Source organism: Chlamydotis macqueenii, chromosome 5, assembly GCF_036417535.1.
Source record: "Chlamydotis macqueenii isolate bChlMac1 chromosome 5, bChlMac1.mat, whole genome shotgun sequence".
Taxonomy (NCBI): domain Eukaryota; kingdom Metazoa; phylum Chordata; class Aves; order Otidiformes; family Otididae; genus Chlamydotis; species Chlamydotis macqueenii.
The window spans coordinates 69834627-69860601 of record NC_141560.1 but is presented as its reverse complement, the minus strand read 5'-3'; the positions used below and the strand labels follow the sequence as shown (position 1 = coordinate 69860601).

Below are 25975 nucleotides of genomic sequence, written 5' to 3'. Positions count from 1 at the left end.
GATTTAAGAAGGTTGTTCTTTGGCCATGCAGTTCGTAATGGCTCTGGCAAGGTGCAGAGATATGTATGTGGTAATGAGGTAAGCCGATGATTAAAGATTAAGAATTGAGATGACAAGAAATGTCTTCAACTTCTTATATTCCTTTGCTGTTGTTAAAAGGTGCAATTTCTGTCATTTTCCTCATGGTTTTTTTGTTTGTTTGTTTGTTTCTTTGATTATTTTATTTTATTTTATTTTTTTAAATTCAATTGCACTTCTTGTCTTGGTGGGCTTAGCTACTGTGTATTTTAGTGGCAAAGTGCTACTCAGCTGCTCAACAGGTGAAATTCAAGCTTATAAAGACACAGCCTTACAAATTTTACATACTTGGGCTTCGAGATACAAACAAATAAAGGGTACGCTTTCAACTAAGAGCCCATAAGAAGCAGAGGATTTGTATTCAGTTTTTGTAGCCATGTGATAGTGTTACGTGCTGCGTATTAATACATCCATCTTTTGTTACAGTGTTCTCTGAAACTGTGCAACTATTTCTCTGCTTCAAAAATAGCTTATTTCTGAAGACTGTGGCCACTGGAAGCTGGAAGGTTGTTTTTACACCCCATATTGTTTGTTGGTGTTCTCTTCTCTCTGTGTTTCCGCTCACATCTGTATAAAATGGAGATATAAACCAAACAAGCAGAGTCTAAAGGAGTAGACATGAAGTCACAAAAAAGGAGTGGCTGTTTGATTTCCTGTTTGCTGGACTAAAATCCTAAAAATCTTGTGGGAAAAGAAAAACGCAGTGAGTATGGAAATGGAAGGATTCCATCAGTTTTACTGATGGGGAGGTACAAGGCTGATTTTGAGCAGATGTTGAAGTAAATGATCCGCTTAAGGTCCAAGGATTCTTTTATTTGAGGTTTGCTGCGCAGTTGTGTGACAAGTAAGAAAGAGAGGTTGGTTGGCATTTACATTTGCAGAGTTAACATTTACCAAATTCTGCATCATTTGTGTTTGTCGTATGGAATGGGAAATACTTCCAGCCGTAGTTGCCACTGGAGGCAAATCCTGTAAACTTTCTTCTTTTGGTTGTTCTTTAGTAGTTCTTAGTCTAGTAAAGATCTGGATTTCTATATAGCTGCAGTGTATTCCTATATAATGGATGTATTTTTTTTTTGTAAAAAGGTAATGGCTCATCTCTTTTGAATGGCTGATTGCTGATTCAGCCCCCGTTTTCAGCCGCAGTGTCACCCAAATACTGAGATAAGTCGGCTATTTTCAGTCTTTGCGCCACGCGAACACCAGGTACAGTTGAAACATGAGTACTGTACATGGTAAGACTTTTCCCTTCCCAGCTTGAAGATGGCTGTTAACAGAATGATAATGAGCTATTCTTAGCTAATTGTGTTATAATGAAGCAGAATGCTTTCCAATGACAACAGTGGACCTACAAATCCTTCCAGTCTTACTCATCCCATGTGAGGGATTTTTGTCTTCGTGGGAGAAAACAGCCCTCTGTCATGGGGCATAGCAGGTTGGTGAGTGGGAAAAGAGCCAGAGATGTTAGAAATTGTGCCCTAATTTATCCAGGCCTTTGTGCTGTCACTGTGATAAGCACAAACTGAAAACAAAAAAAAAAAAGTTTCCAAAAATGGCTTGACACGTGTTGATATTCTGCGAACTCCATTCCAGAAGCTGATATAAATGTAATGGAAGGTGAGATCATGTCATTTACAAAGAGGCTTTTACAAATCGTCACCTTTTCCTGGGTAAGTATTGCCCTGAGAGGTTTTTGTGTTGCAATTCATGATTTTAATGCTTCGCTTCACTTGGTCTGAGATCTTTCGGGGATTTACACGCTTGCTGGACTTGGATGCCGTTTGCCTCAAGCTTTGAAGGAATTCCAAAGGGTCTCCTGGTGTAAGGTAATTCAGATTTGACTGTGTGGTTGCAGGGAAACGTGCAGATCTTCCTTGTCCTCATTGCTGGAAGGATCAGTAGAGTGCAATGAAACCTACTTAGTCTATCCAAAACCTGGAAGAACACTTCAATAGTGTTTGCTGTCTGGACATCAGGCCTTATGCAGACACCAAAAAGGAAGTTCTCTGTTAATTGTATTTAATTTTGCACTGGGAATTAACAGAATAAAAATTGAAAATAAAAAATTAAAGCAAACTTAGGAAATTGATTTAGGAACTTCATCTGGTGACAAGATTTCCAAATAGCTGCTTTGTGAAAACGATTATTAAACCTGTAAATTCAGCAGCTGTAAAGCAATAACATGACTCAATCAACGAAAATTTTAAGTGGTGCTCTTTATCAGTTCATTCACCTTGTAATTAAGTAATGATGAGCAAAGAAACAGTTGCTGCCGGGACTGTGAAGTGTAACTTGTATGGATCAGCTGGGCTTTCCCTCTGAATTTTGTTTCTCTGAGTACGGCTGTAGTTACCTTAGTTTTACATACATGACTGCGTATGAAATTGCTGTGTGCATGAATGATTTGGAGTATTTGGAGTATTATTCCTCACCATGGAGGATTAAATATCTTGGTCCTGTTCAGCCTTCTTCAGAGCCAAGGAGTGATGCTGAACTCTCACAGCTTTGTAGCATTTTTCTGCTTTAAAATTCTTCACTTTTGAATCCTAGTATCCCATCTGATGTCATTTCTGATGTGTTTAAGAACTGAGTTTCTCTCCGGATGGAGTCAGAGTCAGGGTGCAGTTCTGTAATGTTGGGTACTGCTGGTAAATGGTTGGTTTATTGCATTCTAAAAGCCTTTTCCTGAGGATTTTAGAAGAAAATAACAATCCATGGTAGCATGAACAAATGCTCCAAAATACCAGCTATGGGAACTAATTGTTAAGCATTCTTGTATTAAAGCTGTTAACAAATTTATGTGATAAAATCATTCTGCTTCCTGAAGTGCAAAAGAATCTTCCAGTCACGGGTACATCAACAAGGATTAAAATTATTTTTCCTGTTTAAAATAATGTCGTATTTTGGAATTATGCTTCCATTTGACCTGCGAGCATTGGGATCATTCCCAGAGCATCCAGGAAAGGGTTGAACAGGAGGAGCTTCATGCAGCTCAAACTTTAAAACCCAAAACTCTTCCTGTTTGTAAATCTCCAGGGACTTTGGATGTTCTTGCAGGGACTCTCTGAAGAGCATGAGAAATTTTAAACTCTGCAAAGAGGATGGCATGAGGTGATTGCAGGGCAAACCCAAACGCTGATGGCTGTGGTGCCACCACTCCTGGCCCGCCTGTGTCCACAGCATTGAGGTGGGACTGCAGTGCCCTCAGAAGTCAAGTGCATTCTTGCATTAATTGAAAAATGATACTTGATACATTTTTTTTTTTGCATTCTTAGGGACCAGAACATTGCTGAACAAGTGCTGTTTTAAATTCCTTTCCCATTTCTGAAGTATCCTTCCCTACCAAGTGAAGTTGCCAGAGAAGGAAAAATAAAATCCTTCCCTCTCCTTGACTGCCTAAAGAGGCAATCGTACAGTCCTAAAAATAGCTGAGGAATCTGAAACAGAAGTCTTGGTGAAATTCAGGCCCCCCTCCTCGATGGGAGTTTTGCCATGAATTTCAATGAGTTCAGGACTTCGTCTGATGTGTTGGCCAACCGCTGAAGTTGAGTTGTTCCTGGGTGGTTGTGCCAGCTGCCTCTTGTTCTGCTTCCCAGAATAACCACTTTGATAAGGTGGTTACCACTTACAAATATGGACCGGGTCCCGTAGAGAGCACTTCACCTTACAGAGGAGCTGTCGTGTAAAAACACACAGCAAACGCTTCCCTGAAACTTTTTCAGGGGGTTATTTTTGGTTGGTTGGTTAAAGTTGGTGGTGACCCTCTAAGAAAAAGGCAAATTTAAAAATGCCAGTGGGGATCAACCGTGGTCTTTGAAGTAATGAATATTGGGTGATTGTTATTTATCATCTCTGAGATTATCTGTTATTTACCATACTGAGATTATACCTGGTAGGTGCATGTGATCAATTCATTTTTAACAAATGAAATTTCTAAAAGATAATTCAGCCTTGGAAAAGCTTGGACTTGCTTGTGTCCAAGTAGACCTGAATGTCTATCCCTAGCTGGACTTGTCTCATGGTCACAAGGCCAATTAACAGAGAATCACAGGACTCCTGGAGGCTACAGCACAGGAGATGTCTCTTTTGGAAACGAAGGCTGAATGTCCTGATTAATTTGCTTCAGTAAAACCTATTCAAGCTGAAATTTATATGGATAATTAAGATGCTTTGGAAGACTGGGGCTTTAGCATAGACTTTGCTATTGAGGTTTTTTTTTTTTTTTTTTTTTGCCAAAATTACAGCATTTTGCTGTCTAAATAATGGAGAGTTGCTTCTGTCCTGTTCTATCTACTCCCCCCTTCCAAATTACTATTTTGCAGCCAAAATTGTGAGGCACCATGTGTGATGAGGATGAAACCACTGCCCTTGTATGTGACAATGGTTCTGGGCTTTGCAAAGCTGGGTTTGCAGGAGACGATGCCCCAAGAGCTGTATTTCCATCCATCGTTGGACGTCCTCGACATCAGGTCAGTTGGGACCAAAGTGGAGGTGCTGACTGGTTTGGGTGGTTGTTTTGGGTTGGTTTTGGTTTTTTGGGTTTGTTTTTTTTTTTTTGAGTCTTTAGGCATGGCAATGATAAAGCATCAGATTTATTCCGGTAGGGGTCCCATCGGCCTTTGTGGGAGTTTGGCTTGTTAACTGGAGGATTGAGCTGCATCTCTTTAAGGGAAACTTCTTGATCCTTTGGAGAAGATGTTTTTCAGCCATAAAATGTTAACCATAGGAGAACATCAGTGTTACAATGATAATGGAAGTGTATTATGGAAAGAAAACCCCCAGCTTTTTGGATTAATTAATACTTGCTGCATCAGTACAAAGAGAAAAAGATAGACAGAACATTGCTAACATGAGAAACCAAACAAATAATAGTGAAAAGTTCATTTTCTTCCATTAAGCTACAATATGGCCCAATAAACTTCAAAAAAAAAGGTTTCTAGCACATGGCTGTATCAACTCAAACAGGACTGGAATGGATAAATGAGGCTTTTCTTAATCTCAGAAGGGGTCTTTCTGCTTAATTAGTTTCCCAACAGTTCCTTTATAAGTAGAAGATGCAGATTTTTGTTCATTTTATTCATATCTGAGTCAGATTTTAATTTTCTGGGCTGTAAAAACCCTTCCCTGAAGTTCTGTGTGTTCTTTTGCTGCACTAAATAAGCCTGGTTTGACAGGCACAGAATACTATGCATTTTAAGGAATACGTTTTGAACACCACCCTGAATTGCTGAAGGTGAACATCGGTGATTGGAAATGTGTCTATTCTCTAACCTCTCAAATTGTTCATTGGCTTTTATTGGTGATTAGAGCTGACATGGAATTTTGCACAGTTAAGCAACTGAGCAGCTGTATTATTGAATCCATGGAATTAAAATATATCTATGAGAAAAAATAAATATTTTTATGCTAGTTGATAAATAATATTTTACTTTGTGTGATGTTATGTTATTTGAGGCAATCATGATAGGCTTCCTAACGCAAACATGATAAACCTAGCAAAACTATTATTCAGTAAGTGAGTTTTCTTTTAGAAAATCTCTGTTTTATATAACTGAATGCTTTTTATCGATACGTATACTTTTCAAAACCACTTCACTTCCAACAAAGAGGAATAATGTCACCATTTAAAGGCAATGGTGGAACTGCCTATATGCAAAGTGCGACCGAATATATAATCTGTGGAGCCAAAATGAGATGACATCTCTTTCACCTGTAATTCCTTTTCTTCATTCCTTTGTGCGATGACAAAGGGCCCATCCCTCGTGGAGAACCATGAGCTTGCTGATGCCTGCCTTGGCTGGGCTCCTGCGTGGGCATTGGTTGCACCAAGTGCTTGCACCAAGATGCCTTCTTTCCTTTTTGAAGCCACCTTGCTTTTCCTGGTGGGTTGATAGGAGATGTCCGTACGGAGTAGGTGATTCCCAATAAATTCACATTTTACTTCCTTGTGGGTACGTTCTGGAACAGCAGTAGCAGGTACAATATTTCACACGAAGTTTTAACTTAAAAACGATGTTCTTTCTCTAATGTGCATGATGTACTGCAATAATATTAGAATAATATACTTTGCAGGGTGTTATGGTTGGCATGGGTCAAAAAGACAGCTACGTAGGGGATGAAGCACAAAGTAAAAGAGGCATCCTGACACTGAAGTATCCCATCGAGCATGGAATCATCACTAACTGGGATGACATGGAAAAGGTGGGTGCTTATTTTTAGTGTAGTTTTTTTGAGGCATCATCTTACTCAAGACACACAATTTGCCATTAATCTTCTTGCAAAGCAAAGGGAAAATCCTTGAAGAATTTGTAATCTCAGTATAGGTAAAGGGATCGTACCATATGCTAGTGCAGGTCTTGGCACTTCCAGAGTTACTGTTCTTTTAAAAAGTAAATGCTTATTACTCACCAGACTTGGCAGTATGTTATGAAAGTGTTTTATCCTTTATACATACTGTTTTCAGTCTTGAGGCTCATGCTGAGGCAGAATGCTTGACAATGATAGAAAGTAGCTAAAGTAAAAAAATAACAAAAACAAACAAACAACCAACCAAAACACAAAAAATCCAACAGGTTCCAATTCATCAGAGGGGAATCAGAGAAATATTAAAGATACATTACTGAAGTTGGGATCAAAAACTGAGGTGGAGGGGTGATTTTTCCCTCCTCAGTACTCGCCTACATGAAGAAGATGATGGGTGATGCCCACATCTCGTATTGCACATGACATTCTCACTGTCAATTAAAGAGGAAAAGACAGATTGCGGCTTCCTATCCCTACACCAGTTCTTTGAGAGTGGGATTTTTTTTCTTTTTTTTTCCCGGAGCATGTTTTTCTGTTGCCAGTTCTGGTTAGTTCTTAATGTCTGGATGGTGAGAAGGTGCCTTTATTCCGTATCAAGCGCGACTCTCTTGACATGTGGCCAGTGCAATGACCGCTCCGTGAAATGCCCGCTGAAGGACATCCCAGACCAGGCGCAGGCGACAATGAGGTGTGCTCGTGGCAGACGCTGGAGAGGCAGGAGGAGTCCTGAGGGCACTCTCGCTCTGATATCCCAGATGTCCTGGTCTCCTCGGGGAGCATCTGAGTCTGTGGGTGGAAACATTGTACCTCCCAGTTAGAGACAGGTTTGCCAGCCAGTCCCTTGTTGTCTCCAGGTGGAATGGGCTGGGAAGGAAATTCCACAAGCTAATTCTTCCAGTAATGTTTTCCTGTGGAAAATACCACTGAAAGGAAGACATGGGGCCGGTGGTGTTCTGTACTTCCACTTGCTGAGACGAGATGTACGCAGTTATAATGCGCATATCTAAAGCCAGTTATGGTGTCATGTTCATGACCCCAAACTGGTAAGCGCAGAGTGTTCCAGATGAACAGATCAAAGTTGATACAGGAGCGACGAGAGTGCCTCAGTTCATCTTTGGAAATAAATTGCCCCCCTGCTCCTCTAGATGGAAGCATAGCATTTGCATTTCATTACTGCACTGCTTCCTGGGAGGACACCTCGCTCGTTTCTGCAGAGTAGAAAGTCACCTCCTACATCCCATTATGTTGGTCTTCCTCATAATTTTCCCGCTGTCTGCATTCAGCAAGAAATTATATTTTCTTGGTTTTGAGTGTAATGTGGTGGAGGCTTCAGACAGTGCTGTAATTCAAATAATGGTCAGATACCATACGGGTTCTTGTCGGTTGAATTTTCCTTTTCTTTGTTACTTAGATGGATGAAGGAATTCCTTGTGAGAGCAGGTTCCTAGCCCAAACTTACCTTCTGACATACAGCTTGCAACGTGCAGCAGCTGGCAAAGACGCTCCGACACGGAGTTGTGCTTGGACTTCGTGCTGAGCTCAGGAGCAGAGCGGGACAGAAAGCAGAGGCTGCTTTCAAGCGAATGAGCAATGAGTGGAAAAAAAGGAAAAAGAAGCATGAGAGAAAGGCAGCACTGCTATTTGTGATTATTGCAAATAAATTCTGAAATGCAATTCCTAAAGTTTTAATGCTAAGGGAATATATTTGTATATGTATATATATTTTTCCTCCATAAGATTTTTTTTTTTTTAAAGCCAATTGCATGATTTTCATCCGTAGCACAAATTTCTTTCCACTGCTTGGGAATAATGTGGAAGAAACAAGAGAATTACTGGGTAATGTGCCAAAAAAATGGGACAAAGGCATAACAGTGCAGCGCCCAACCGCCCACACATTACAGAAAGCAGGGGGTCACCAAAAGATGAGGCTGAGTGCGCGTGAGGATGCCGCAGGACGCGCAGACATTCGTGTGAATCGGGCGGAGGACGTGTAGGCAATGAAACAAAGCATTCTTCTCCTTGTGTGCTTCAGTTCCCAATATTCAAATTGGGACCGCTCTGCTTCCCGCGGGGTGGGAATACTGGGCATTGTACATCACTGTTCATTTGTTCCCAGCGACCGAGCTGACAACGTATGGGAGGGGAAGCGTTGGGGTGGAGGTTTTCTGGCTCTGGTGACTACCTAAATATTTAATTTAAGTGTTGGAATAATTCTTCCTCAGTAATTTATCTTTGCTGTTGCTCTCACTCCTTACGTCGAATTCTTATGACCTATAAAATCCAACACCGAACTGTTTCTGTTTCTTGTAGAATATCATTATCCGTTCACGTTAGGGTTATCATTAGGTTGAATCTAATGGGCTGTACAGTGCTGAATCCTGCCTGGGTTGGAGGAGAAACCTACAAACTGCCCGAGCTTTAGGCAGGGTCCTGCTTTGTGAGTCCAGGTTTGTTCCTCGCTGCCAAAATTGCCGGTACATTGAATTGTGTAAGCACTGAGGTTTCCTTTTCTTCCCTTAGTTCTTTCCTGTCTGAAATAGCAGTCTTTTTCTTTGTACGTCTGATTTATATATTTTTCAAACTTTTACATGATTGCTTTCTGTTTTATTTAATTTCTCCCTGTATTGGTATTTTAAACCTTCAAATAGAAGATGGCCTGACAGCCCAAGCCCCAGTTCTGGAAACATCTAATTTTTTTTTTTTTTTTTTTTTTTTTTAGGGGACTGAGATGAAATTAAATTTTTTTGAGGGGCCGCATAATTTTCTTAATGAATAATTCCCACTCTGGACAGCTATTGACTTTGTGGGTGCTTCAAATTCAGAGAAGATCTTTTTTCCTCTTAAGTTCATTTTGGAGCATAATAATAGTTGTTTCTAGGATATGAAAAAATACACTTACCCATAAAACTATCCTGATGTTTTATGCTCAGAAATAAGCTTGTTGGGTCAGACCAAGCTGAACTAAAAAGAGAAAAAAAAGAAATGAGAGTAGAAAATAATTAAACAAGAAGATAAGAGATATTTTGTCATGTTACTGAACAGTCTGTCTTTGAGCTGGCATCAAGGAAAAAAATCCTTTCAGTTCCTCACAAACATAGTCCTCAGACAATCCAAGCAAGCTTCTTTTGATAGAGGTAGCACCTTCCAACGTGGAAAAATATGACAGTGCTTTACAGACTGTGACTAAGAAATTTAGTTACTCTATAGTAAATGAGAGTTTGATTCAGGATCTACTGGGTGAAATATCTGTGACGTAAAGGGCCTTTTGCCTCTGTGTTAATAATTAGATTTCTAACGATCATCTTGCAACTGGATCGGTCTCCAGTCTACGGACTACACAGTCTCTGTCTAGTTCTGTGGTCAGAAGAAATAATTTTCAGAACGCTTTTCTAAAGCGATTTTCCTTTTTTAGATTTGGCATCATTCATTCTACAACGAACTCCGGGTTGCGCCGGAGGAACACCCCGTCCTGCTGACCGAGGCCCCCTTGAATCCGAAGGCCAACCGTGAAAAAATGACTCAGGTAATCATCTGAATGTTGTGCCGCAGATCATTTCTGCACATAAGCAGCTAAAAAAATATAAATAGTCCTGGGTAGTCAACTTTCTTCTTAATCTGGCCAATAATCCCTTAAGGTTTATTGTGGATTAGCATGCTGGCTAAGGCATGGTGACAGAGCAAAAGTTTCTTCTGCTCATGCAAGTTCTCTGGATGGCCCAAAAATGTTTCATGCTTGTGCATGGCAGTGACATTCATGAAAACAGCCTCTTAAAAGCTTGAAGTAATTTTCTTTCTTCACAAGACCGTGTGTGTGCTCAGTTTTGGAAGCGGAGGCTATGGCGGCTTCTGTTGCCGAGTTTCGGTGTGTAGGACTGTGTGGAGGAAACGGACCTGGGGGTACTGATTGATGCTCAGCTGAGCATGAGCCGACAGCGTGCCCGGGTGGCCAAGAAGGCCAATGGCATCCTGGCTTGCATCAAAAACAGTGTTACTAGCAGGAACAGGGAGGTAATTGTCCCCCTGTGCTCGGCACTGGTGAGGCCGCACCTCGAGTACTGTGTTCAGTTTTGGGCCCCTCACTGCAAGAAAGACATTGAGGCCCTGGAACACGTTCAGAGGAGGGCTACGAAGCTGGTGAGGGGTCTGGAGCACAAGTCTTATGAGGAGCGGCTGAGGGAGCTGGGATTGTTCAGTCTGGAGAAGAGGAGGCTCAGGGGAGACCTTATAGCTCTCTATAACTTCCTGAAGGGAGGTTGTAGTGAGCTAGGGGGTCGGCCTTTTCTCTCGTGTAGACAGTGATAGAACTAGAGGCAATGGTTTCAAGCTGCGCCAGGGGAGATTCAGGCTGGACATTAGGAAATATTACTTCTCGGAAAGGGTAGTCAGGCACTGGAATGCACTGCCCAGGGAGGTGGTGGAGTCACCGACCATGGGGGTGTTCAAGAAACGTTTGGATGTTGTGTTGAGGGATATGATTTAGCTGAGAAGTATTGGTGATGGTTGGACTGGATGATCTTTTAGGTCTTTTCCAATCTTGATAATAATTCTGTAATTCTGTAATGTCAACCCAGGATCCATGTATTTTTTTTGGACAGAGTTATGAGTCATTGATGTATTTAAATATGAGGTTTGCAAGCGCTGTAACAGGGGTCATGTGCCAGCTGAATCACGCTTCTGTGTGAGTTTTGGATCAATGACACCTCTCATGTGCTTACCTCTGGCCACCAAGAGTGCTCAACTTGTAGAGCAACTCCTCAGCTCATGCTCTACCAGCTCCTGCTTTCTACCCTGAAGATTGTCACTTTATCAACACTTTTGCATCAGACAAAATGCTAGTTATCTTATCAGAACGGATTTTTTTCTTTTTTTTTTTTTTTGAAGGTTTGAATAAACATGTTTGAAAGCCATCAACCAGATGACTTTGTGGAGCTCCCAACTGGAGCTCCTCTTCAGGGATCGGGGGAAAAATGTTCAAAAACTGGAATGTTTGTGCTGGCTTGGGAAAATATGTTGTCTGAAGCATTCAAACTGAAATGAGGCTTTGCTAAGCATTTTTGCCTATGATATACCCAGTGATTTAGCAAACTGAGATCAGAACCAAAAGTCGACCTCTGAAGTTTGTATATTTTCAAGGATCATCTTGGCCAAAAGGCCACATTATAAATTTAGCCAGTGATGTAAGCAGAAGGAAGTGCGATTTAAGTACAGATATAGGTGTAAAATCTGCTGGGAAAATTAGATGTGGCTCTGCGCTTTCCTTTGTGCCCACTTTTGGCATATATTTAATAGGAAGATTATGCATCAATTTAGCAACGGTGTAAATAAACTAATTAAGTAGTGAGCTTGACAGCGTGCATTACTGGGAGAGAATACAACTGGGACATAAACAGCAACAACAGACTATAAGAAAAGCCTGGTTTATAACAACTGGGAGGTGTGGTTTATACAGTAGGCATGCCTAAGACTGTCTCTCTGTCATTATACTGTAATGATAAATCCTGTTTTCCAGATTGTTTAAAGGCTTATTGTTTATTACTGATTGCATTAAATTAATTACATTAATTAACTATGAAATATCAGTAATTTGTGTATTCTTTAATTGAAAGCATACTTTTCATTAAAAGTAGACTTTGTTGGCGAAGGTATTAGCTTACGAAATCCGAAGTTTACGTTTAACCCCCTGATGTCCGTGGCTCTGATGGGTACAATGGTGATGGTTGAGTCACCATTGCTGGAGGTTTTTAGAAGACGTGTAGATGGTAGACTAGGGATGTAGACTTAGGGACATGGTTTAGTGATGGACTTGGAAAGATGGAAAGAACTGGAGCTTGTTAGAGCAGAGGAGGTGGGGGATGAGACAGGAGAATATGGTTGGGATAGCCATAAAGAGAAAAGACAAACTGTTGTGTTTGCTGGGGGAGAAGAATGGGATGTAATGAGTTTAAACTAGAGCAGCTGAGGTTTTAGCTAGACATCAAGAAAAATCTGGTTATATTCGGTATAGTGTATCACTACATTTGTTTGCTGGAGAAATCCATGGATGCTCCAGCAGAGGAATTTCTGAGATGTGATGTCAGGAACGGCTGATTCTTCCTTGAGATGGGAATAGGCAGATTATTCCTCGTGACTTCTTCCAACTGTGTCTTCTATAGATTTTTTTATATATGTGTGTTTATGTGTGTATGTATGTAAAAACCTTAGACTGCTGCATTGCTGTAGTCCTTCCATTATGGTAAAAAAAAAGTTATCCCGTGGTGTCATTTTCACTTAACATCATCAGTAAAATCTGACCTACTCTGAGGTTAATGGAAAGATATCCACTGACTTCAGTGATGATTTTTTTTTTTTATGAAATATTAAAGAAAACATAGTGTGCTGTTGATGAACCGCAGTTGAGGAGATGACTGAGGAGTAGTAACTGGCAGCATTCATTAAAAAAAAAAAAATTACTGTCTCTTCAGATACTCTTGATCCTAAAGGTTTTCAAATTCTTGATCCTAAAGTTTTTCAAATTCTTCGTTCCAGATTATGTTTGAGACATTCAATGTGCCAGCCATGTATGTAGCAATTCAGGCCGTGCTGTCTCTTTATGCATCTGGAAGAACGACTGGTGAGTCTTTCTGGGAGCCGTGTTTTCCCCCTATCTTTCCCTCGTGGATGTACACGCACGCACACGCGCAGATATCTGTCAGTTATGGGGCCCCAGCTGTGTATGAAGAAGAACTGATAGCCATATGGAAAGGGAATACTTCCCACCGTGCTCTGCAAGTACTTCTGTGTTGTTTTCAACTTCACGGCAGGTACGGCTGTAGTTTTATGACTTTCTGCTTCAAAAGCTCAAGTGACTGCAGCTCAACAGATGAGAGACCATACAGTTTGATACTGCCCTTAATTGCATGGGATGGAGAAGAAGCTGTATCTTAACTAGATTGTTCCAAACCCACGGTTCCTTCTTACTTTAGATCTACCTCTATTGTTAAGCTCCATTCCCAGTAGAAAAAAAAAAATCAGTAGCTAAACGAAAATATTTTATTTAAAAGTTGAATTTCAATCACCTAATGAAGTCTGCTGTTAAGCAATAATTAGAATTGGTGTGGAGCTGTCTTCTTGTTGCCATTTAGAATCTGATCAAGCGTTGAGACAATAAATTACATCTTAGCAGCCCTTGAGTCTTCATATACTTTGAAAAAATTAAAATACCATCTGTCTTTGTAGACTGATGCCACAATATAATTTTGAATAAAGAGATCACCAGCTTATAGGAATTATAATTGTCATAAATACTTGTTTTATGCTTAAAAATCAATTATGCCTGTGCATGTTAGGTATCAGAAATGCCTTATTAATTTTGAGTGGAAAACATGTACTTCATTTCCTATCCAAGAATATAAGTAACATGGCTGTGCACAGACAAACCATTGTTGTATTTTCCCTGGAATGGCTTATGTCAATGGCAGTTGCATGTTTCTGTTGAGGACATGGAGTACGTGGAGACTCTCTATCACTGGGAAATAACCAACTTCTCCTTTCCTTTCATGTTCCAGGAATAGTTTTGGATTCTGGGGATGGCGTGACGCACAACGTGCCTATCTATGAGGGCTATGCCTTGCCTCATGCCATCATGAGACTCGATCTGGCAGGCAGGGACCTGACTGACTATCTCATGAAAATTCTTACCGAGAGGGGCTACTCTTTTGTCACCACTGGTAATGAGCTGGGCTTCGGATGCACTTTGCATACATTTGTTCTGTTGTCTTATTGGGCAGGAAGCGTGTAGCTGGTGGGATGCATCAAAATCCCTATGGCTAGGTTGGCTTGGGAAAAATAGTTCGTGTTAGCTAACGGGATTCTCCTGACTTTGGCGTTCAGCGTATATGTAGAGCATCAAGGATGAGGCTGTGACCTTATTAGGAAATCCTAAGTCACTGACAAATACAACTGGTTGTTGTGTCTGATCATACCCCTTTCACGGACAAAGGAACCAAGTTAGTAGCTGGCAATGGATGAACCTCTGGGGATTTTGGGACGTAGACGTGTAAACATTAATTTTTACAGTATTCTGTAGCACAATATATCTTTTATTTGTTGATGAGGGAAATCTGGTAATGCAAATGGAAAATCACGTTGTTGAGACAATAGAGAGGTCAGAACCCAATGAACCGTATGACCCTCATGAACTTGGGGAAAAGTGCGTGAGAAAATCTGTGTCCTGGCTGTCATACTCTATCTTGATTAAAAACTTATTGGCTGTCTGCAGCGGAACGGGAGATTGTGAGAGACGTCAAGGAGAAGCTTTGTTACGTGGCTTTGGATTTTGAAAATGAAATGGCAACTGCTGCTTCCTCCTCCTCCCTTGAAAAGAGCTACGAGCTTCCTGACGGACAAGTCATCACCATTGGAAATGAACGGTTCCGATGCCCGGAAACTCTCTTCCAGCCATCCTTCATAGGTGGGACAGGACTTTTTTTTTCTAGGGACTTGACAGGGAATGAAAATAAGAATTTCTTAGAGAGTATAGACAACCTTCGGCTGTAGGAACCGAGGTATTTATTATCAAATGTCCTTAGAAACAGGCAGCTTCTTTTGGACTTAATCAGCTCTTCACAAGCTGTGAACGCTGCTGCCTCAGCTGCTGAACGAAAGACGCTTGCCAGTTTAGAAATACCTGAATCCGAAGGTGATTTCAACTTCTTATGAATGCAGTAGTTTATAAGGTGACATTTTATAGTACTGTCAGAAGATCATTCTTTTTGTCCTTATTAAAGATAAAACTACTGGAAAATAATATACAGTTTGATTTTGTATTATTAAATTACAGATTAATATAATAAAATGATAAACAGAAGCAGGATCTAGATAAAAAACCCACATAAGCAGCTTATGCAGATCTTGAATGTTAAAATTCCCATTCTATCCAGTGGATGACTGACACTTGATGTGGTAACTCATGCTGCCCTCACAGATTTCCCACTTCCCACTTGAATTCCGCTCTTGAGGAGAGAGCAAAATGGTTGCAGGCAGTTTGTCACGATTTCCATTAAAATGAGTGGTGAAGATAGGTACATATTTATGTATCTAGGAAGGAAACTACTCAAACATTAATATAGCTCTGAGTTCTGTATTTGGACATCAGCAGGATAAATTCTCTTGAGTAGACAGAGGGAACTGGCTGCCAGAAGTTTATCAGGGATCAGAGTTGGTGCTCAACAATGGTCAGTATCAGAAACGTAGCGATGGAAATCAGGATTTCCTGGCTCACAGATCTTTGTCAAAATGTGAGTGTTAATCTAGTTAAAAAGTCTAGTACTTAAAGTTCAGACCGTATTCCCAGTGCTGTGTCTGGTCTGTTCATTTTCTTTAGCAAAATTAGTACTGTGCGTTAACTTTACTGGCATTCAAATTAAACCAACACCTCAAAAGCAAGGTAGCTCACTGAAATGCCAAGTGGTCTTCTATTTCTAACTAATGGCATCATAAAAGATTATAAAAATGGCAAACTATTGCAGTAAGACCTCATTTTATATTTTTCCTGGGTTTTTTTTTTTTTTTTTTTTTACTTGAGGAAGTAAAAAAACCCGGTATGAAATCATGATGTGGATCTTTCTTCTTTGCAAGTGTATTTTGCTTATATAATTACTATGCTGAGATGGTAAAGAAGGTGAAGAGTATGTCTGAGTATGTCCTGTCTTTCTCCGTCCTCTCCTAAGCATCACATAGGTTTTTTTTTTCTGGAGTTTTCCTAAGGGAGACAGCTTGGACTAGTGAGCCCTCCTTTCATTATAACAGTAAGAAGAAGGAGGAAACAAAGAGAAGTAACATGTTGAAACTTCTTTCCACTCAGGGATGGAGTCTGCCGGTATCCACGAAACTACTTACAACAGCATCATGAAATGCGATATTGACATCCGTAAGGATCTCTATGCGAATAATGTCCTCTCCGGAGGAACCACCATGTATCCTGGGATTGGTGATCGTATGCAGAAAGAGATTACAGCTTTGGCTCCAAGTACTATGAAGATTAAGGTAATTTTGAACACCTGCACTTACCAAAGAAGCTTTTGTTGGAAAGCTAGATCTTATAAACAAATTAAATTGTCCATAAGAGAACGTCCTGACTTTAGGAGAGGCTCAGACAGCCTGCTTAATTAAGACTTGTTTTCTTCTACCAACCAAAGCAGAATTAAAAGAGGGACTTGAGAGGTGCTGGAATAAAAATAGTTGCTGAAGCCATGTGAGTTGATGAGGTCTTTTGGAGAAAATGTGAAAAAACAGTTAAGGAAGAGTCCTGTGGGATTTCCAGTGAAACAGGGCTATGAGGGAGGAAGGACACCACAGAACAACAAGGGAGGTAGGGAGGACCCTAGAGAAGATGAAGCTGTAAATACTCAAGGGGCCACGAACAACTTGAGAAGATACTGGGAATATTATAGACTTCAAGGCTTAGCCATCAGTGAAAGTCATTAGTGAAAAGGGTGAAAGAATAAATCCAAAATCCAAGCAGCACGTAAAGTCTGCAGCTTGTTAGCTATTTGAAAGGACCCCTTCGTCTGGGACTCAAGGCAATGTATAGGAAATAGAGAGGCCTTTTATATCAGACAGCAGACGGCGTGTTGAACAGACGTGACACGGAGCGCCAGGAATGGAAACAGGAGCACGCAGAAGCAGGGGGGTTCATCCAGTGTATTTTAACAATTCAGTGGCTGAGGGGGAAATCAGCAGGAGGTCTTCTGGCTTTACATCTAGTGCTTAGCTAGGCACACAGTGCCGGCGTATCTCAATGTTTTGGGCTGGGATTTTTTTACATAAAATAATTCTTCTATCCTTTAAGAAAATACTCAGGTCATTTTATGAAGTCCCAGCGGTCTTTACTTACAACCAAATTAGGTTAATATTTCACAACTTTCACATATGCTTATAATTTTTGGTAGCTATGTTATGGGCCATCTACAGATGTCTCATGGGCTGCCATATTTGTCTGCTCACAGTAACATCAACTTGAGGTGGAAGAAAAATATGGCAGCCTTTCTACCTCTAAGGTGCTTTACTTCATCAGAGTTGTGCCTCTGTGATGAAGAGACTTTAATCCAGTTATTTCATCCAAAGAGACGTTTACTGTGTTATCTGCTTATCACTTCACTTACAACGGATTGCACTTCTCTTCTAGATGATTGCACCACCAGAACGTAAATACTCTGTCTGGATTGGGGGATCAATATTGGCATCTCTGTCCACTTTTCAGCAAATGTGGATCAGTAAAGATGAATATGAGGAAGCTGGGCCCTCTATTGTCCACCGCAAGTGCTTTTGAATACTTCCATCGCATACTGTCAGTGATAAGTAGTGCTCTTTCTCTACGCATCACCTGCCCTCGTTCCCCTCTGAGGGTGGTTTGGCTTTCCTCCACATGTTAAAAAACCACACTGTATGGATGTCATATGAATTATCAAATTACTTCTAATTTTTGATGCTAAAATGAGAGTAATATTTCAGTGATAGGTGTTTTCCAAGACTAATAACAGTAGTTACACTGTACATTTTGATAGACATCCCTTCCCCCCCCCGCGTTTGTAAGGGTGGCGCTGCCATCCAGGAGGTGACGCACAACGCTGCTGTGTGCTGGGCTCCGCTTACCGCTGGTGAGTCTGAAGTATGCACAGAAGTGATTCTTCCAAACTCAAACATAATGCAAGATTTGGGTAACAAAGAAGGCTTATTTTAGGCAGTTAAGGGGTACAGAGGATTCACCTAAGGGGGTTTCTTTTACTGAGGATGTGGCGGATTCACGTGGGTACCCATGTGCGTGTGGGTACCAATTCTTCCAGTAGAGCCTGAATGGGTATCTTTCCTTGGCATCCCGCAATTGTTTACCAGGAGACCTTTGCTCCCCGTGACCACCGCTCCCCATCAGTAAGGAGCTTCAGCAAGCTACAGTACTTCTGAACCTACGTGTAACAGGTTAATTTATTGGATGCATTATTGCTTTCTTAATCTCTCTTCCTAAGCAGTTATCTGATGTTTCATTTACTTCTGCTATATACGTGCTATGCTAAGCTAAGCTAATGATTATGGAGTAAATAATAACCTTTTGCACATGTTACTGAACTGCTCCGGGTTTAATGGATCAATAAAAGTGTAATTATCCATGTAAGGCTGCTGTGGCTTACATTAATTTCATAGTGACTAGTTTATCTCTTAAAGATAACATAATAATTACTAATTTATATTTTAATTTTATTATGAAAATGGTTTCATTCCCTCTGAGTTTTCTAGCTAAGCAATTTTAAAATGTAAACAGAATTGTTTCACAGTTTCTATTTTAAAAAAAAAAAATCTTCCTGATGACAAATTTTTGTAATATTCTCTATGAAGATTAGAGTCAACTATGAAGACTTTACAGTTTCAGATACCAAGTGAATGTATTCTATGTGATTCTGGGTGCCACGGACTTTGAGACGATGTGATGTCAGGTTTGATGTGCATTTCAGGATTTAAATCAAACCTGTCAAGTTCTTGCCAGTTAACACAATATCCTCTTTCCAAAGATGGGGAAAAGATGCAAGTTGGACTTACAAACTTCTGAAAATGCATCTAGGGGATGTTCTAAAGAATCTTCTTACTACTATGAGTTCCACCTCAGGGTGATCTCATTTCTGTATTCAAATGATCTCTTAATGGCCAAAGCTGAACGACCTAAAAGGGAAGGATTTTTCAGAGGTCTGCTGTAGCTAGTTGATAGTAAATCAGTTTACGTAAAGGAGTAGCCCTGTTAACTGGCCGTAAGCAACATAACTTACAATTTAATCTTGACTGCTTGTAGGTGTGATGTTCAAGAGCATAAACCTGGATATTTGGATCTCTGAGTTACATTTGCAATCCCTTGTAGTATCTCAGCAAAATTCCCTTCATTTGGCTAATTATACACTTGTCCTTATTTCAATATTAAAAATGAAGGATCTGCTTTAGATTTGCATTTTTTAAAATATATTTCAGTATATACTTACACCTTGTTAATCAGGAAAAAAAAAAAAAAGAGAAAATGTTTAAAAGTCTGTATTATTTTTTTTAAGTGGCAAGGGAGGTACATGTTTACAGCATCTGCATATACCTGAAAGAGATTTTTGGGCTTTTCTTCTTCCCTCCCTTCCCCAGGTCTCCTTCTCTCATTCTCCACAACAAAATTCTGTTCGGTCCTTGGTTGGCATCTCTGGCTCCTGGCACAGCTGGGGCTGAGACGCGAATGCTCAATGGCCAGAATGTGAATCCTCATCCTGCAACTGACTCCTTTTTCAGTCTGGAAGAGCGTGATTATGCTCTGAATACCTCCCTAACAATCTGTATGCGGAATCTTATTCAAAATTAACGTGCATTTTGAAAATAGAATTAATTATGGTGCTAAAGAGCAAATACAGATAAAAATAAGTAAAACTATTAGGCTGTTTGTGTGATTTGGCAAACCTCTGCTTCTCTGAGAGGAAATTGCCTTAGCCACCATGCAAGCCCTGCTTTTCCGTATGTGGGTGTACAGAACGTGAGAGCGGTTGGAACAGAGAGTAGGGAATACCCATAGCCAAGAAAATAGTCCACAGTTTTCTCCAGACACTCTCTTGGTGTTCCCAGCTACTCCTTGGTTGCCATTTCACTTTACGATTGTCTGCAAACCCTTGGAGGTGTTGACCTTTATACCTGTGTCATGCCTGACTCTGTAATCTGAAGTGGAAAAGTAGTATGGCTGACGGTAAGTATCCTAAATTTGAAAGAGCTTCTGCAGAACACGTCTGTGTAATATCAACAGTGCCACCAGTGCCAAACATGCAGAAGTCACCTTGTTCTGGAGAATGGCTTTGCGGTTCAGTTTTCTAATTTAGCAGGTTTTGCATGCTTAATGTTCACTCAGATGTTCTTCTCTACTGCCATACAGGCTATAAATATCTTCTTTAAAAAAAAACAAACAAACCAAATTTCTCTCAACTTTAGAAGTTAGGACTCAGAAGACACCTCCTCACTGAAATAATGTATCTTGAGTTTCATGATAATTCATGGCTTTAGTGTATCATATCAAGGAGACCTCATGGACAGAGGTAGTCCAGAAATTTTTTATCTTGGAAGCAGATTGTCGTAGTTCAGCCCCAACGGGGACCAGACTACGCAGTCTCTCTCTCACTCCCCCCACTCTCCGAGAGAATAGGAGGAGATTTGACAAACAAAAGAAAACCAGGAAAAAAAAAAACCAAGCACGCGGGTTGAGATTGAACAAAAAGTAAATTTAACAGTAATGACAGAAGAAAACAAGAGAGTGATGGAACACAAATACAGTACAATAGCTCACAACAGATCTCCACACCCAGTCTCTTCCAAGTAGCAGGGCCTCCCTTCAGCACCCTCCTCACTTATATACTGAGCATGATGTCAGATGGGATGGAATAGCCCTTTGGCTAATTTGGGTAAATTAACCCCAGCTGTTAGCTAATTAGTTAACTATCCCAGCCATACGGGCTACCAGCTTCAGTTCTCCACCCAGCTCAGGTGAATATTAACTCTATCCTGGCCAGAACCAGGACACAGATGAACTTGATAGAGAAAGAAGAAAGATTGCCTTTGACAATGAGACTTTTAGGTAAGAGCTATATATATTTTTAATAGATTCTGTTGTTTCTGTAAATAACATCAGCTTATAGATGAGACACTCCAAAGGTAGAACACTTCTCAGAAATGTAAGACAGCAAATCAAAGGCTACAGATACTCTTTGTATGGCTGGGGGCGATCTACTTTGTTCAGTCCATGATGGTGATTTAATCACATTTTTCTAAAAAGCAGGTAGACTATTATCAACTGAATTTGAGTCACTGTTTTACTTCCAGGTAAGTATATCAAGATCTTTTAATTAGAAGTTGCCTTAAATCATTAAAGTGTTTGTGTCTTTAGAGCAGAAAATAAGAGCAATTGCTATGCACAGTCAAGGTGAAAGGAAATTCAACAGCTTGCTTGGTACAGGCCAAGAGCTGTCATATCCTCACTACGCACAAACTGATGCGATGCAAAGGAAGCGTGTTGCACTGGTCAGAGTTTGTGGCTCTCTTGGAAACAGCATCGTGCAACAGAAATACTAAAGGTAATGGCTGTTCTTCACTGCTTTTTTTTTTTCTAGTTGTGAAGATGTAAACTTACACATCAAGAGCGTGCATTCTGTCTGGTGGGGACTGTTACTGTTCGCAAAAGGGAATCCTCAGCTTCCTTTGGGTGGTTTGGGCAAAGAGACTTCTCCAGCTTCAATAGTGAGCCATGTTCAGTTGTGGATGCTATGTCTTTGTTTTCCGAAGGTGTGATTTTTTTTCAATATATTTGCAAGGTAAAATTCTTAAAATTCTCAACACCTGTTTGGTTAATGCCACATCCTTTTATTTGACCTTTACTAATGCAAAATATACTCCCTAACAGATCATTTTCCTAGCGTGACTCTAATTATTTTACCCCCTTCCTTTATCCAAGAAATGTACGTCTTCACATTCAAGACTCTTTTATAGCTTTAGTCTGTGTCCTCTTTTTCTCTATCAAATAGTTGATTTATGCTACTGATCAGCTTCTCTTTCAAATCAAGCATGCTGGTGCTTTTTTTTTCCCTGTGGAGCCGCTCCCTATAAACATCATCTTCACAACTTTGGTCTTTCTAAATGCTTCTATAAACCTTTATAAGTTCTTGATGCCTCTGCATCCTAAGCAGAATTAGAAGCTCAGATGGTTTTCTATCAAGTGTTGCCCTGCTTTTTGCCACCCCAATGTTACACTTTCTCTTAAATTAAAAAGTTCTCATGGATAGGACCCATTCTTCAAAGCAAAGATGGTCTTAAGTAAGAATAAGAGTGCTTTTCAGACTAATATTTTTTCAGACTGATGTTGTGCTAAATATATTTGATGTCCCTGTGTAGCCCATGAGGTTCATCTCAGAACCCTGCTGCTTTCAGACTGCTCAAGAAGCTGTCTCCTACATACTTTAAAATTTTTCAAGTTTTTTTGAACTTCATAGTTGCTTTTTTTTTTTTTTTTAGTTTGGTAATAGCTGAAGGATAATAAGCTTTCATTAACATTGTCAGAATTGCTTTGCTGGCAACATGTTAATTAATGTGTCACTGCAAAGCAACCTCTTCTCCCATGTTCCCCCTAACAAAGAAAACTTTCTCACCATCATTTAAATGTTTCTTCTACCTAATGCAAGAGTAAGCAGATATTACTCCTCATTCTTTCTCCCAAGGGGAATTCCTTCTATTCATTGGAATAACTTGTAAGGGAAAATATTAATTCATGTGAAGGTTACATGTAAACTAGCATAGCTGCAGTTGCTTCTCTGTGGATGTAATTTATTAAATCCTCTGAATGTTTGACATCTAGCTTTTAAGTGTGAATGTTATCTTGCAAGTGATTTCTGAGACCTCAGTCTCCTGTAACACTGCCTTTCAATTCTGCATTTCGCATCAGCGATGCTTTCCTATTAAAGCATCGGGATCCAAGGTGAAACACTTGACATCAGTTATATCACAGATCTTGATGTTCACTCAGAAAATACCAACATCTTTTTGAAGGTCTCTTTTGGGGGCTTTTCCCTCCATTTTTTCTTCAAAGTTAGATGTTGCATCTTTCGTGAAATAGTATTTTCTTGGAACTTTGAGCTGGTAAACTAGTCAACTTGGTAGTAGGGCTTTGCTGACATTCTAAGAATCTCTAAAATCTTAGAGAGTTAAGAGCCTGAGGACATTTTTTTTTTTTTTTTTTTTTTTTAAACAAGGAAATCTGTTTTAAAAAGCAGTAGCATTTTGGAGAGACACAATATGCAGGCACTTGGGTAGCTCCAAATGTCAAGGTGATACAAGGGAAATGGAAAATCCCCCAACTAATCATCAGCTTTTGATCAAAATGATCGTTGGTCATTTTAATCGGGGACGGTGGGCTTCAAAAAGCAAATGACATCTGCTTTACCTCATGTATGCAGAATAGGGAGGGAAGAGAGAAAAATGTATGATGAAAGCAGATCTCCTTTGTAGAAAGCTTCTTGAAATCACTGGGGGAACCATACTTGGGATGAACAGACCCTTTTCTTCTATCTGGAAAGCTTTTAATGAAAGAGGAAAAGGACCTGGTGATCTTTTACTGCAAAGGTTAATAACATAAAATACCGATGAGTGTTTTATGTAAGAGGCAAAGCCCGCAGATCTCATTACCTCCTGATTGTGCATTCGCGTCCAGCAGGAGAAGTGGAAAATACATTTGACACATTTCAAGGGTTATAGTGGACAGCATTCACATTTCTGATTGCATTCCCACTGAGGTAATCCAGGCTGTCTTCCAGCCCAGGCAAGCTTGTTCCCTCACCAGACACTGAGAGCTAAGAGACGTGTCTGACTGCAATGAACATCAAGGTGAGGGCAAGATTTGGGCCCCAATTAATTGATTAGCAATTACTGTAACTCATCATCGGTTTTGCTTGTGTCAGTTTTAGATAAAGATCTTGATTTCTGTTGCAAATCTACAGCTAGAAAACCTGGGGAGAGGTGCCGTCAGTGACTATAGGAAGTGCCACAGCGTGGCCGAGTCTTCGTCGCATCGTGCTGGGACCAGTTTGCAAAGCATTGTACAGTGAAACCCACCCAAATGACATACCGCTCTTTAACAGGGGATTTCAGAAAACAGCAGTCCTGAGAGAAAGAAGACAAGAATCGTAATGTAGCGGCAAGTTTTGACATGAATTAAATTTGCAGAGATGGAAGCCATGCCCAACAACATGACAAGTTAATATGGAGGAGAATGAGATTAATGAGTTGAAATATCTCTTTCCTGTTTAAGGTTAGCCTCAGGCAAGAATAAGTTTGTTGGTGTAATGTCTTGTTGAATTTTAATATGGAAATGTCTCTTGGCATGTATTCCAAACACCCTACAAACAGTGATATTGATCTGACCTTCAATTAATGTGAGAGGCCCTTTGCAAAAATTGGATCTGGGTTTGAATGGCAAATAGCTTTAATATTCTGAGGAGAGCAGATCAGTTTGAGACTATAAATCACCAGGATTATGGCTTTTTTTTTTTATTATCATTTTAATGCAGGCTTGCTTTCCCTGGAGCAAAGGACCAGAAGTGTGGTGCATCATTAAAAATCACGGAGAAGATGTCAGCAGGTACAGACAACAAATAACATATTTATACAAAAGGGAGTTATTTGAAAGCCATTCCTGCTCTCTGTCACCATATTTTTCAGGTATCTGCTCTCTTTTTGGCACTGGGCTCGAATGAGCACTCCCCATCTTCAGCATTTGCACAATCCCTGGGTGTTTTTCCTCTTTCTGATGGCCAGCCTGTGCCTCCCCTTCTCCGCGATGCAGTATCCCATATCCCATCCTACAGTAAGGCATCGTGAGGCATTTGCACTCACAGCTTGTTGGTACCAAGACTACAAAGCAAGCTGAGTGGTCTTGATACAGCCATCTGTTTTTTTAATTAAAAAAACCAATTTGTGTATTTGTTTGCTCGTGACAATAATACAAATCTAACAAGGAGGCTTATATACTTTTATGTGTTCTTGAAATCTTTATATCATCTTTATGTGACCAGAGTCTCAATTCTCACACAGTTTCATGAGTACAGTAACAGCTGGGAGTACTTCTGTGGCTGCCCACCCCTATTTTAGGGAATACCTTAACTCAATTAGGCACCAGTCCACTTTTCTTACAGATAATATTTTTTTAATAGCAGTCTTCTTCCATCTTTAGCCAAAAAACTTTCTTAGCCATGAATTAATACATAGTTTCACTGATATTGAGTAGTTTTTTATAGAACTGTTTATGATCCAGGTGTGAATTTTGGAGGTTTACTCTCAAATTGATTTCCCGTCTGGCCCAGAGAAAATAATGTTCTTACAGGACTTCAAAGCCTCTTATTTAAACCAGAGGAGAATTTCAGCCAGTCATGGCCTCCACTGGTCTGTAAAATACCCAAGCTGAAAGGTCAGGTTGACCAACTGGACTCCATTGTTTGACAGTAGAGCTGGGGTTGACCTCATGCCTGAAGAACCATCCTTCTGTGAAAGTTTGACCTTGGAAGCATCACTTCTATTTAAAAAAAAAAAAAAGTGAAGATGAGCTCTGCCTAAACTTGCCCGGATCCAGATGACAATGCTGACTGTCCGCTTTCTGCTGCCGCTTAGTCTGACCTGTGTTATTGGATGAATCTACATACTCCTCTGCTTGAAGGTGGAGAATATGGATAAATTGGATTGAGCTGAGAAGATGGATGAATTGGATAGAGCTTTGCTATAATTTCAAGGTGAAAAAGCATTAAATAAGTGTTGAGGTCTGGTCTTGGATTTTTTTTTTTTGTAAGATTTTTCTTGTACAAGAAAATATCAAAAGTCCTCTTCTGATTTCTTCTATAGACTTACTGTACGTAGCAGTCCACAGGAGTTTGTCTTGAGAAAATATCACTACTCTGGGCTTTTTCCTACTCCCATTCCAGCTGCTGAATATTTTGCTCTTGGCCTTGGTAAGTACGAGGAGATGTGACTCTCTGAATATGTGCGATTCTCTGAATATTTCCGATTCCCTGTGTAGCTA

General features: G+C 40.2%; 1 protein-coding gene across 2 annotated transcripts; it reads left to right on the top strand.

Annotated features, from left to right (window-relative positions):
• The first annotated feature begins 92 nt into the window (after positions 1-92).
• LOC104474300 (actin, aortic smooth muscle) lies at positions 93-18529 on the top strand. Of its 2 annotated transcripts, none has more exons than XM_086749907.1 (10): positions 93-781; positions 1165-1748; positions 4401-4547; positions 6151-6279; positions 9794-9904; positions 12907-12991; positions 13926-14087; positions 14639-14830; positions 16223-16404; positions 17546-18529. In XM_086749907.1, the coding sequence occupies exons 3-10, from the start codon at positions 4419-4421 to the stop codon at positions 17687-17689; spliced, it is 1134 nt and encodes a 377-aa protein (XP_086606033.1). In that variant the 5' UTR covers positions 93-781; positions 1165-1748; positions 4401-4418; the 3' UTR covers positions 17690-18529. The 2 variants fall into 2 exon arrangements, with proteins under 2 accessions (XP_086606033.1, XP_086606032.1); XM_086749906.1 differs by having other exon boundaries at positions 1165-1904.
• The last annotated feature ends 7446 nt before the right edge of the window (positions 18530-25975 follow it).

Coding starts and splice junctions, on each gene's coding strand:
- LOC104474300 (XM_086749907.1), top strand. CDS start 4,419: ATGTGTGATGAGGATGAAACCACTGCCCTTGTATGTGACAATGGTTCT. Junction 4,548..6,150: donor TTGGACGTCCTCGACATCAG/GTCAGTTGGGAC, acceptor TATACTTTGCAG/GGTGTTATGGTTGGCATGGG. Junction 9,905..12,906: donor ACCGTGAAAAAATGACTCAG/GTAATCATCTGA, acceptor TCTTCGTTCCAG/ATTATGTTTGAGACATTCAA.